We start from the raw sequence: 12,240 nt of genomic DNA, 5'->3' as shown, positions 1-12,240 counted from the left end.
CAAGAGGTCAAAGCAGGTCTATTCATGGTTCCTCCTAACAAAAGAGTGTAAATGTTTGGTGACTCTCTTAATATCTAAATGATAAAGGTTCTGATATTTAAAACTAGCCTGTGGAAAAACTGAGATGTATCACAATAACTATATATAGATTTGATCTGAAAGGGTAAATTGTATCCTGCAGCATTATGGTCGGATGCTCTGTCTTAACATGCAGTACTCTGTAAGAACCACCCTGTCTGGCAGACTTTAAAAAGCATAATAAAATTAAAATCATGCTGAACTTCAAATCTAGGGTCCTCGATCTCGTTCATCTCGCATCATACATCCACTTTTTGTCATGGGATCATTTTACCATATTTTAAAGGCTCTAAATCTAAGCATACTTATAATGTGACATTACTCGCATATGAAAACCTGAACTACGTTGACAGCACTTTTATAACCATCTTATTCCTTGGCTAATCGAAATGTTAAGCCTGTGAGCGTCGAAATATACAACAGAGATATCAGCATAATAATAGCAAGGCTATGTTCAGACTGCAGGCAAATTGGATTTTTATTTTATTTTATTTCCAAAAAAGATATTTTCAGGCAGACTGTCTGCAATATTCGTTATCAAATGTGTGTCCAGACATATTAGCAACTTATCAGCATGGGTTGCATGCATTGGTAACGACGTAGGCGTACCCACATATGTGACGAGGCGTTTTTTCCCAAACGGATGCTGGAAAATGGAGGTGCATCGTCTCGCTCTCTAATTTACGTTAAATAAGCGCCCTGTCGGTCAGCTGTACAAAACTCCTCCATCGCACAAGAAAATCTTAGCGACGTCTGGATTAGACAGGTATATATTGTGATGTTCTGTGCTGTAGTCACTGTGTTTTTTTTTTCTGAAACGTTAACACTGTCAGCCCAAATAAAATTATTTGTCTATTCGATTGGAATCTGATATAAAAAAAAATTGACTGTCGTGTATCGCAACTGTTCAGATCCGTTTTGTGTGTACCATGCATGTGCTCCGTTTTCTGTAATGTCTGCATTGGTTTCTATGGCAACGACGCTGCGTTATACGCCAAAAACAACAACCGCCATGAATATGTATACTTATATCTATGACGACTGCGACCCAATTTGTTTTTAGGAATTTAACCTAATTTAACCAATAATAATAATTATATATATATAAATACACACACATACATATATAAATAAAAGTCAAATAAATTTGCTTAAAAGAAACTAAGCAAATTTATTTCACAAAAGTGCTTGACACACACAAGTACCGTCCCACTTTCAAAAAACAACGGAAACAAAATATAACGAGCCACGAGAGTACGAGCACAGTAACAGCTGACAAGAAACAAGGAAAGTTCGTTTTTTCTGAGGTGAGAGGTTTTATTTCGTACCAAGTTAACGAAAATAACGTTAGACTAATGACACTGACATATATCATCTGACCTATACTGAATCAGGACAGCGCGTTTTTCTCAAATTGCGTCTGACAGAGATGCGTCATAGCTTTCACGCACGTTTTTTTTTAAATAAAAGTCTCGCATCAGAGAAACAGAATTTCATGTGAATTATTATTATTATTATTATTTTGCGTTTACGCTTGCTAAATCTGATCAAAAATCAGACTTGTACTGACAGGAACATAGCTCGAGACGTAATGTGATTTGAATCAGATTTGGGGGGAAACCATTGCCAAAGCCTAACGTTTCGAACAAAGCTCCACCCCTCCCCCTTCTGACTTGATTATGTTTAATGTGCATCTATTGTCATGGGAACTTTCAGGGAACAGATGAGAATTGTTTGTTCTTGGGCTCCATGGCCACCTGGCCGGTTAACAATAGTTTCTAGACTTAATTAGGGTACAGAAATGACATAGTAAGTGCTTCAGATGATATAGTGCCCGGGTCAGTTTGCACAGCTTATGTAACGTTAGAGACAGAAACAAAGAATGAGAAAGAGCTTTTAGAGAAGTAGATTTGGCTGTTTTCACTCTTGTTGTGAACAGACATTTAGAGTTGGGGGTATGATTAAAACCTTAACCATAAGTATGAAAAATAGTGATTGCTTTAGTGTGATGTCATAGGTTTAGCATTGTTGGACCAAAATATATTAAGTTCACATTCCTCTCTTTTCCTAAACCTCTGTTTTACATTGTTCTTCCATCTGTGATACAAACCTCACCAAATCCTGTTAAGATGTGATTCACCAATGCAGGGTTAAATATTAATGCGAGGATGACTTGGCGAGTGTTGGCCTGTTAGCGTGTGTCTTTTGCAGGAAACATGAAGCACTGAGTTGTAACTAGGCCTGTTTGTTTAGTGCACTGCCGTCCTCTATGAATGACATTAACATAATTGAACTTAACCCCTTTGTTGCCAACAACAAACCATGTTACCATGGCATGAGCTTGCTCTTTAAATAGTGATGATATCTTCACAGAGAACATTCACAAGATTTCTCAACCGAACACTTGACGTCGGCCAGAGGAAAATTCTACAATGGTAGGACATTTTAAAAGATTTATTTGCCTGATGCTTTATTTAATATAGAGAATGATTGTACTTGAATTTGAATTAATGGTCAGTCTTCATGAATACTTTTGTTAGCAATTTGTTAATTTTTATTTTACGGACTTTGTCTTGATAATGTTTTTTGGTTTTAGCTTTGTGTTTATAAAACTTAAAAGAAAAAGATGTTCTTTTCCAAAAGAGAGTTAAATGGCTTTTACTTTTAGCAGTTTTAAACATGCCTCTCATTAACTCCCTGTAGCGTGAGTGCATCTCAGTTCATGTCGGCCAGGCAGGTGTGCAAATGGGCAATGCATGCTGGGAGTTGTATTGCCTAGAGCATGGGATCCAGCCAGATGGTCAGATGCCCAGTGACAAAACCATTGGAGGAGGAGACGATTCCTTCAACACCTTCTTCAGTGAGACTGGAGCTGGAAAACATGTCCCAAGGGCAGTCTTTGTCGACCTGGAGCCCACTGTCATTGGTAATGAGACTTACTGTATAAATTCTATACTGAAGAAGACTGACATAGATTTTTTTTCTCAACTTATGCTCGGTTATAACATACCAATAGTAATCTGATGAAAATAAAATGTTGCAAATGATCAAATTATCTTATCTAAAATATAATAATAGTAAAATACAAATTGATTTTACAGTTAAACTTTATTTTACAGTATGTGTAACCAAGAAAGTACTGGTAATAATGTAACTACATGGGTTAAGGTTAGGTTCAGGGTTAGTACCTAGTTATAACCCAGTTATTGTAATTACTGTAATAAGTACATTGTATGTACATGCGGAACAGGACTGTAAAATAAAGTGCTACCAATTTTCCAGATGAGGTGCGCACAGGTACCTACCGCCAGTTGTTCCACCCTGAACAACTGATAACAGGCAAGGAAGACGCTGCCAACAACTACGCTCGTGGGCACTACACCATTGGCAAGGAGATCATTGACCTGGTGTTGGACAGGACTCGCAAACTGGTAAGACTGTCGTGGGGTCAAAGGTTGGCTTTATCTTGGGGGTTGCATTTTGGTCTGCAATAGAACAGCAGACAAATCCTGACAGGTGATTCTAATTAATTATTTAATCCTGCAGGCTGATCAGTGCACTGGGCTCCAGGGCTTCCTGATCTTCCACAGTTTCGGTGGTGGCACCGGCTCTGGGTTCACCTCCCTCCTAATGGAACGTCTCTCTGTCGATTACGGGAAGAAGTCAAAACTGGAATTTGCCATTTATCCAGCTCCTCAAGTGTCCACAGCGGTGGTGGAGCCCTACAACTCCATCCTTACCACCCACACCACCCTCGAGCACTCCGACTGTGCCTTCATGGTGGACAACGAGGCCATCTACGATATCTGCCGTAGAAACCTCGACATTGAGCGTCCCACCTACACAAACCTCAACAGGCTGATCGGGCAGATCGTTTCCTCCATCACAGCATCCCTGCGTTTCGATGGAGCCCTAAATGTAGATCTGACCGAGTTCCAAACCAACCTGGTGCCCTATCCACGTATCCACTTCCCACTGGCCACCTACGCCCCAGTGATCTCTGCAGAGAAAGCCTACCATGAGCAGCTGTCCGTTTCAGAAATCACCAATGCTTGCTTCGAGCCAGCCAATCAGATGGTGAAATGCGACCCTCGTCACGGCAAGTACATGGCTTGCTGTCTGCTGTACCGTGGAGATGTTGTACCCAAAGATGTCAACTCTGCCATCGCCACCATTAAAACCAAACGTACCATCCAGTTTGTGGACTGGTGTCCCACTGGATTCAAGGTTGGCATCAACTACCAGCCCCCGACTGTGGTTCCTGGAGGAGACCTGGCTAAAGTGCAGCGAGCCGTGTGCATGTTGAGCAACACTACAGCCATTGCTGAAGCCTGGGCTCGTCTGGATCACAAGTTCGATCTGATGTACGCCAAGAGAGCTTTCGTTCACTGGTATGTGGGTGAAGGTATGGAGGAGGGCGAGTTCTCAGAGGCCAGAGAAGACATGGCTGCCCTGGAGAAGGATTATGAAGAGGTGGGCACAGACAGCGTCGCAGAAGAGGGAGAAGAAGAGGAGTATTAAAGGAATCCCTGGTTATCATAATCTTGTCAAGAAACATCACAAATCTTCATAGCTTTCGCAAACAGTATTGTCACTAACAAAATATTGTTTTTATGTTTCCTATGCTCATTTGAAAGCTGTATTTGACATGTAGACTATGTGCCTTTAAAAAACAAATTCCTGATATTGATTCAAGCTGTCAGTCTGTTTTTGTTTGTCTGTAATGAGTGCATGAATGTGAACAAATCATCCACGTGACTTATGCAAGCCAACCTCCAAGCACACGTGACAGACCACAAAGGTTATGGTGATATCTTCTAAAGACTCATATTTGCATTTTAGTTGTAGTCTATTTCACTGAGTTGGTTGTCATTCAAAAAAAATAGTTCCTCAGCAAACAAGATAACCAGTTACCATAGTGACAAAAAGGTTGACAATTGTTGCAGTACTAACCACTACAGTGCTAACAGCTAAGTGTAAGTGCTCTGGGGTAAGAATAAAAGACTGGGCGATACTGTGCCACCTGAAGCCTGCTTGTGTAATGTCTGTAATTTGACTGCCTGAGGACTAAGGAAATGCAAATGGAGAGCACATTGAAAGGGTGCCATGGAAGCAATCAACAACAGCGTTAGACTATTTGCATGACTTAAAATCATGAGTCATTCTGTTTCAGCGGGCTTGAGATGGCCTTGCACAGACTTGAAAGTTCAAATCATGTTATATCAAATATTAAAACATATTAGTTGTTGAGATGTTTAATAGTACCTTCTTACATGGCAAAATTACATACATGTCATTTTAAGATCATTTAAGTGATGAGAACTGGCCTGCCATAGGACGACACTCGGATGTCTTTACAAGACTAATGTTTAAATGTAAATCTTCAGGCAAAGCCCCTCACATTTTAAGCTGTAACTATATTTTAGGAACTTAATTGGTAAAAATGAAAAATAAGCTTTCTGTCTATCAGTAAATTGAGAGTATTTTAAGAGGTTTTTTTTTTTCATTGTGAGGATAGATTGCAAATGGTTCCAGACATAGAAAGGTAAATTCCACAAACACAATGGTCTAATTTACATTGAAGATAATCTATTCGGATGCAAATCTAGCCCTTAACATCTCATTTTACATACAACGCAGGAGAAATATCGACACTTTCCCCCTAAAACCAGATTACTTTTTATGGTCTCCTTTTCTCACATTTGGGAGCATGATGGTAACAATGTGAATTTGACCCTTTTATTGGTTCATAAACCGACACAAATGCACTGCCCTCCACTTAAAAACACCAACAGCCCTACCAGGCATTCCAGACATTCTCCACTGAGTCCTTCTCTAAACATTTGGACTTATCCACGCCACAAAACCTTTTGTGGGAAAAGAGTGAGAGCATTATTACAGTCAATGTGTTTGATGTGAACATAGTATCTTCCGGTTGAAGGGATAGTTCACCCAAAAATGAAAATTCTTTCATTAATTACTCACCGTCACGTTGTTCCAAACCTGTATGAATTTCTTTCTTCTGCTGAACACAAAATAAGATATTTTGATGAATGTTGGTAACCAAATTGTTGATGGGCCCCATTGACATCCATAGTATTTTATTTTTTCTTAACACCTGCTTGGTTAGCCATATTCTTCAAAATATCCTCTTTTGTGTTCAACACAAAGGGTTGAGTAAATGATGACATAATTTTCATTTTTGGTCGAACTATCCCTTTAAGAGCACATCTGCTTAGGGTTCCTGCTGATCTACCAAAGTGCAAAGTTCATGACACAGATACATGGAGTTGCATTAATGCGAAAACTACTATTCAAATGTGGCTCTATGTTGTTGCAACATGTTTTCAGACCAGATCAAATATTTTCTGGTGACAAATGGCCATTAAAACTCCTGGAGGAAAACCAGGGTTCAGAAATGATTTGTCCTTTTAGGTGTCATTCAGAAAGGCACCTATTATTTTTGAAAGAAACATTCGGAAATTTAATTTATTATAAGAAAATGATGTCAATGCAAAAAAAATTTGACTTCATAAAATGTTTTTAATAATAATAATCATGTGCTTCAAATTTGATAGACTTGGAATGTAGCATACAAATCGTATAGACTCATCCTCATCTTAACATTTAAAATGCAGCTTTATATTTTTATGTGTAAAGACGCAGTTTATACTGTGAAAAACTGTAATATATTATTTGGCAAACATTTATTTTATATAATGTTTATTTCCTTTTATTTATTTCTTCTATTCACTTACATTCGGTGAACTATTTCTAGTGTGTAATAATTCAAAATAAAGAGCTGGTCAGATAAACATTTGTAGAAATGCCTAGCCTAACCTTTTCTTAAAATCTTGGTAAGACTGAAATCTGAATGAAACCTAACACCCGTCTTTGTCTGGCGCAGTGATAAGGATTTATTTTTTAATGGCGGATCTTATTCAAATATATATCATAAAAACGACCTCAACTCAGTGACCAATATTATCGTAGTGTGTAGCGTCGTTTCTGTGAGCATTTATTATTATTATTACTTTTACAATTTAAATAAAGAACCCCATCTTTTACTGGGCTAGATGAGTCGTTCATGAACGATCCGTTCATTGCGTCTGTCACGTGACAAATGAACGAAAGACTCGGAAGGTAAAGTAATTATTTATGTTCCCTGTAAATTACGTTTGACTGCATTATAATGATTTCTTAATTCAGAATATGATCAAGATTACATAGGTGGGTGTGTTCGGGGAATTTGCCAGTTAAAAGTATAACATTTAAAGCCCCTTAAATGAACGAAATGACTCGAAAAAAAAAAGATTCGTTCATTTTGATTTCGAACAAGAGAGTGATCCGAACTTCCCATAGTTCCGCCCAAAAGTCCCCTCCTCTCGAACTCGTGACCGCCCTAACAGTGAAGCCAGAAGCCCCGCCCATCTTCCATCCGGTCGCGCGCCTCTATATAAGCGTAGGCTGGCCCCTTCCGCGGCAATACTGCCTTCATTTTCCGAATCCTTAACGTCGGTCCGAAGGAAATTCTGTCAAAATGGTGAGTAATATATTTTCACGTTTTTATTTTCAGTAATTACGGTAGACGAATATTTTCTCTGTCTGTACAATGTTATTTTACAGTCTGATGTTTGTGTTTACAAAGAAATATATTTGAGTTTTGTATTAAATTTGAAGTCATTTCGATCTTAAAATAGTCAGATATATGTACAATCGTGTAAAATTACGTTTAGTGAGAATTAAAGGTATTTTGATGGATTGGGCGGTTGAGACAAAAGCGCGCGCGCGCGCGCGCGCAACAGCAGGGGCTTTAGTATGTCTGACGCACTTTCGAAAGGCAGACAGAAGAACAAAGAAAAAGGGGCGGAAAACTAAACTAATATATGTGTAAAATTGATATACGCCCCGATAAGATACATGTTACATATTATCCAGAATTGTATTGCTCTTATAAATATGTTATAAAGCCTAAGCCTTTGTTATATGCGCCACAGGGTGGAGCAGACACGTCAGAATTTCAGTTAACGTTACACGAATAAAGGTCTTCGGTTAGTTTAGGCGCGATCAGTTACCGCGCTTTTTTTTCCTTCTCATTTTGTCTCGTCAAAGCTGGTTGGTACACGTTGGGTGGGGGAAGGGATCAGCCCTGCCCTTCCCTTTTGGGTCTCTTCTCCCACACTATACTTACAAGTCACACTCTGACTCATTTAATTCCGTAGTTCTGATTCAGATGTAAAAAAAATATTATTATTTGACATTCAAAAAGTGAGCAAAATGTGTATATTTCAGTCTCCCTAGATTTTAGGCTTAGTCAGCATTAAAGCCTGCATGCGCTCATGCAGATACAACGCCTGAAACAGCTGCAGTGTGGATGGGTGGGAACTGGTAATGGGCATTGATCCACATGCAGACCAATTGATCTTTGAAAACAGATTATCTTAGGCAATAATGTTACTTAATGTTACTGGGCACTGAGCATATTTTATGACATTATGACCTATTACGTACCTTGTTTGTAATGTTAATAATGTTACAATGGAAACAACTTATACTGTCCTGCCCTTGCATTTAATAAAAGGCACCATTCAACAACTTTCCATATGAGAAGAGCGTGCTGAAAAAACATCCTGCCCTATCGTTCTGCCCCATTTCTTGTCTGAACGTCATGTACGTGTGTAAAAAGATAACTACTGTCACATATTTTTCTAGGGGAGACCAGAAATATTATGTTTTGTAACTTTTACTGTAACAAGTTCTATTTATTACATGATATATTTCACTGATATTTCTTCCGAGCTTTTCAAGTTGCTAATGTTTAACTATTTCTTATTTTCTCTCTCTTTCTCCAGCGTGAATGTATTTCCATGCACGTCGGCCAAGCCGGAGCCCAGATGGGCAATGCATGCTGGGAACTGTATTGCTTGGAACATGGGATCCAGCCGGATGGTCAGATGCCCAGTGATAAAACCATTGGAGGAGGAGACGATTCCTTCAACACCTTCTTCAGTGAGACTGGAGCTGGAAAACATGTACCAAGAGCAGTCTTTGTCGACCTGGAGCCCACTGTCATTGGTAATAAACCTTTTTTTTTTCATGGCACCTTCTGTAAAATGTTGTTCTTTGGGGGCAATTTCAAGTGTTTTGGTTTGCTTGCAGTTATAAGTTTCTTGTTTTTCCAGATGAGGTGCGCACAGGTACCTACCGCCAGCTGTTCCACCCTGAGCAGTTGATCACTGGCAAGGAAGACGCTGCCAACAACTACGCCCGTGGGCACTACACCATTGGCAAGGAGATCATTGACTTGGTGTTGGACAGGACTCGCAAACTGGTAAGACACCCATACTGTCACCGCCTTATAGGGTTGGACGATGTCTACCAAAATGGCATCAGACGATGTCAAAGTGAAACATCAAAATGGACAATGACATCGGGAGGTGGGGGTTCTGTATATCAGTTCACTACATGGCCATCTGCCAAAACATTGAAAACAATTAAATTATTAAAAACGTAACTTTTCCCATGGGCGTCGGAACCATTGTATGTGGGACAAGACCCACCCACTCCCCCAATGGCACGTGTCCACTAGTGAGCAGCAGAGCGTTTCTATGGAAGCTCAACTTCCATAGGAATTAATTGAAAATGCTGTTTGAAAGGCCGTGCGCATTTTACTTTAGCTTTCTGGCTAGGAGGAGGAATCACAATGTCTGTTAGCCATCGGCGATGGACGATGGCATTGTCTATTGGCCCAACCCTACCACCTTGCCTATAAACTGTAGATGTTAGTCAGTCCCTGCAGGATTTCACGATTGCAAACGCTCTATATTTCGGAAAATTCCAAAAACCTTTTTTATATTTATGCTTGTGGGACAAAGCAAACGTTTCTATGAACGTTAAATAAATGTGACATTGCAGTTTTTCTCCAAAGCCTTGTCAGACTACACTTTGCTTCACGTCTAATCATCGTTTGTCGTTTTTAATGATCTCTAATGTCATAGAGAAGGCGGAACTAGCAACTGATTTCTGGAAACGAGTGTTAACAAACAATGCTTGTACTAGCTTAATGCTAATTCCAGTACTCACCAAGTTGCTGAAGTGTCTCCGCTATCGTTCGACAGCATGTATCTTTTTTCACTCTGTCGTGGTAGTCCCTTGAGGAAACAACATAAAGGTATGAGTATTTTTGCCATAGCTCCACGAACCTTTACTCCATTGCAGCACTTATACCATTGATTCTTTTGCTTCTCCATGTTTGAAAGCTGCGTTCAGAAGAGCCTGTGCTTCTATTGGTCAACATCACAGTTGTGACAGAACTCATCATGGAGGACAGAAAAAAAATTAAACCTGCTAGTTTTTCTGACGTGACAGACCGGCGTCGGTTATCGTCCACTATGACACTAAACGTGATAAAATGATTGAATCTTGCATCCTGATGCCCAATTGTCATTTACGAGTCCCCATGACACCCTACGTCAAACGGATCGTGCCAAAATTGGGCTGATATTGTGTAGTCTGAACTCGGCATTAAAGTGACAGCAGCCTAACCTGCTTCTGTAGAAAATTACTCACTGCTCTTGACTGAATAACTTTAATAGCTTCAATATCAATTAGTGTATAAGTAATTACATAATAATTCAGTGACATGAAATAATAATTTAAAACACTTAAAATGTATAGTATATAGTCTGTCACTGATTACACACTAATTCAGTGACCTTGTGCAGATATTGTGTCTAACACAAAAGCACATTTCAGCCATTTTAGGCCGCATAATCAGAAAAAAAAATCTTGGTGGGACTGGATAGTTATGAAGTTCACAGAACATATACGTTCCCCCTAAATCATGCTAGTCACTAGGCAATAAAATATCAGTAAATTTAGTTATAATTAATGTTTTTATAATTGATATCCTCCCCATCTAAATTTTCACCATTTTGTTTTCAGGCTGATCAGTGCACTGGGCTCCAGGGCTTCCTGATCTTCCACAGTTTCGGTGGTGGCACCGGCTCTGGGTTCACCTCCCTCCTAATGGAACGTCTCTCTGTCGATTACGGAAAGAAGTCAAAACTTGAGTTTGCCGTCTATCCAGCTCCTCAAGTGTCCACAGCGGTGGTGGAGCCCTACAACTCCATCCTTACCACCCACACCACCCTCGAGCACTCCGACTGTGCCTTCATGGTGGACAACGAGGCCATCTACGATATCTGCCGTAGAAACCTCGACATTGAGCGTCCCACCTACACAAACCTCAACAGGCTGATCGGGCAGATCGTTTCCTCCATCACAGCATCCCTGCGTTTCGATGGAGCCCTAAATGTAGATCTGACCGAGTTCCAAACCAATCTGGTGCCCTATCCACGTATCCACTTCCCACTGGCCACCTACGCCCCAGTGATCTCTGCAGAGAAAGCCTACCATGAGCAGCTGTCCGTTGCTGACATCACCAATGCTTGCTTCGAGCCAGCCAATCAGATGGTGAAATGCGACCCTCGTCACGGCAAGTACATGGCTTGCTGTCTGCTGTACCGAGGAGATGTTGTACCCAAAGATGTCAACTCTGCCATCGCCACCATCAAGACAAAGCGTAGCATCCAGTTTGTGGACTGGTGTCCCACTGGATTCAAGGTTGGCATCAACTACCAGCCCCCGACTGTGGTTCCTGGAGGAGACCTGGCTAAAGTGCAGCGAGCCGTGTGCATGTTGAGCAACACTACAGCCATTGCTGAAGCCTGGGCTCGTCTGGATCACAAGTTCGATCTGATGTACGCCAAGAGAGCTTTCGTTCACTGGTATGTGGGTGAAGGTATGGAGGAGGGCGAGTTCTCAGAGGCCAGAGAAGACATGGCTGCCCTGGAGAAGGATTATGAAGAAGTGGGCACAGACAGTGTCGGAGAAGAGGATGAAGAAGGAGAGGAATATTAAGTTGAAGGCTTACTAAACCTTGCAAACCTAGCAAGACAACTCATGCCTGACTTAATATGTTAAACGTTCTGTCATGAAACCACATTCCATGAAGTAAAAGTGTTCCTTTTATTCGTTCAACCTATTAAATAAAAATGAAGAAAATAATCTGCTGCGATTTGTCTTTTTTTGTTTCTAAAAGTTTTCAAATATATTTGTATATCATGTGAAATTTGAAAATTTGATTGTAGATGACATCAG

The 12,240-nt window shown here is 40.2% G+C and overlaps 2 protein-coding genes across 3 annotated transcripts; both read left to right on the top strand.

Moving 5' to 3' along the window:
- The first annotated feature begins 691 nt into the window (after positions 1 to 691).
- On the top strand, positions 692 to 4,768 carry LOC311301057 (tubulin alpha-1D chain-like). Of its 2 annotated transcripts, none has more exons than XM_084425894.1 (5): positions 692 to 844; positions 2,452 to 2,513; positions 2,782 to 3,004; positions 3,361 to 3,509; positions 3,625 to 4,768. In XM_084425894.1, exons 2-5 carry the CDS (start codon positions 2,511 to 2,513, stop codon positions 4,597 to 4,599), a joined length of 1,350 nt encoding a protein of 449 aa, XP_084282020.1. In that variant the 5' UTR covers positions 692 to 844; positions 2,452 to 2,510; the 3' UTR covers positions 4,600 to 4,768. The 2 variants fall into 2 exon arrangements, with proteins under 2 accessions (XP_084282020.1, XP_084282019.1); XM_084425893.1 differs by lacking the exon at positions 692 to 844 and adding an exon at positions 1,293 to 1,385.
- A 2,719-nt stretch (positions 4,769 to 7,487) lies between these two features.
- On the top strand, positions 7,488 to 12,152 carry LOC311301056 (tubulin alpha chain). The gene is made up of 4 exons (XM_084425892.1): positions 7,488 to 7,621; positions 8,931 to 9,153; positions 9,261 to 9,409; positions 11,023 to 12,152. Exons 1-4 carry the CDS (start codon positions 7,619 to 7,621, stop codon positions 11,998 to 12,000), a joined length of 1,353 nt encoding a protein of 450 aa, XP_084282018.1. The 5' UTR covers positions 7,488 to 7,618; the 3' UTR covers positions 12,001 to 12,152.
- Positions 12,153 to 12,240: the final 88 nt, after the last annotated feature.

Source organism: Rutilus rutilus (assembly GCF_951802725.1).
Source record: "Rutilus rutilus genome assembly, chromosome: 12".
NCBI classification, from domain to species: domain Eukaryota; kingdom Metazoa; phylum Chordata; class Actinopteri; order Cypriniformes; family Leuciscidae; genus Rutilus; species Rutilus rutilus.
This window is presented reverse-complemented; position numbering and strand designations above follow the sequence as displayed.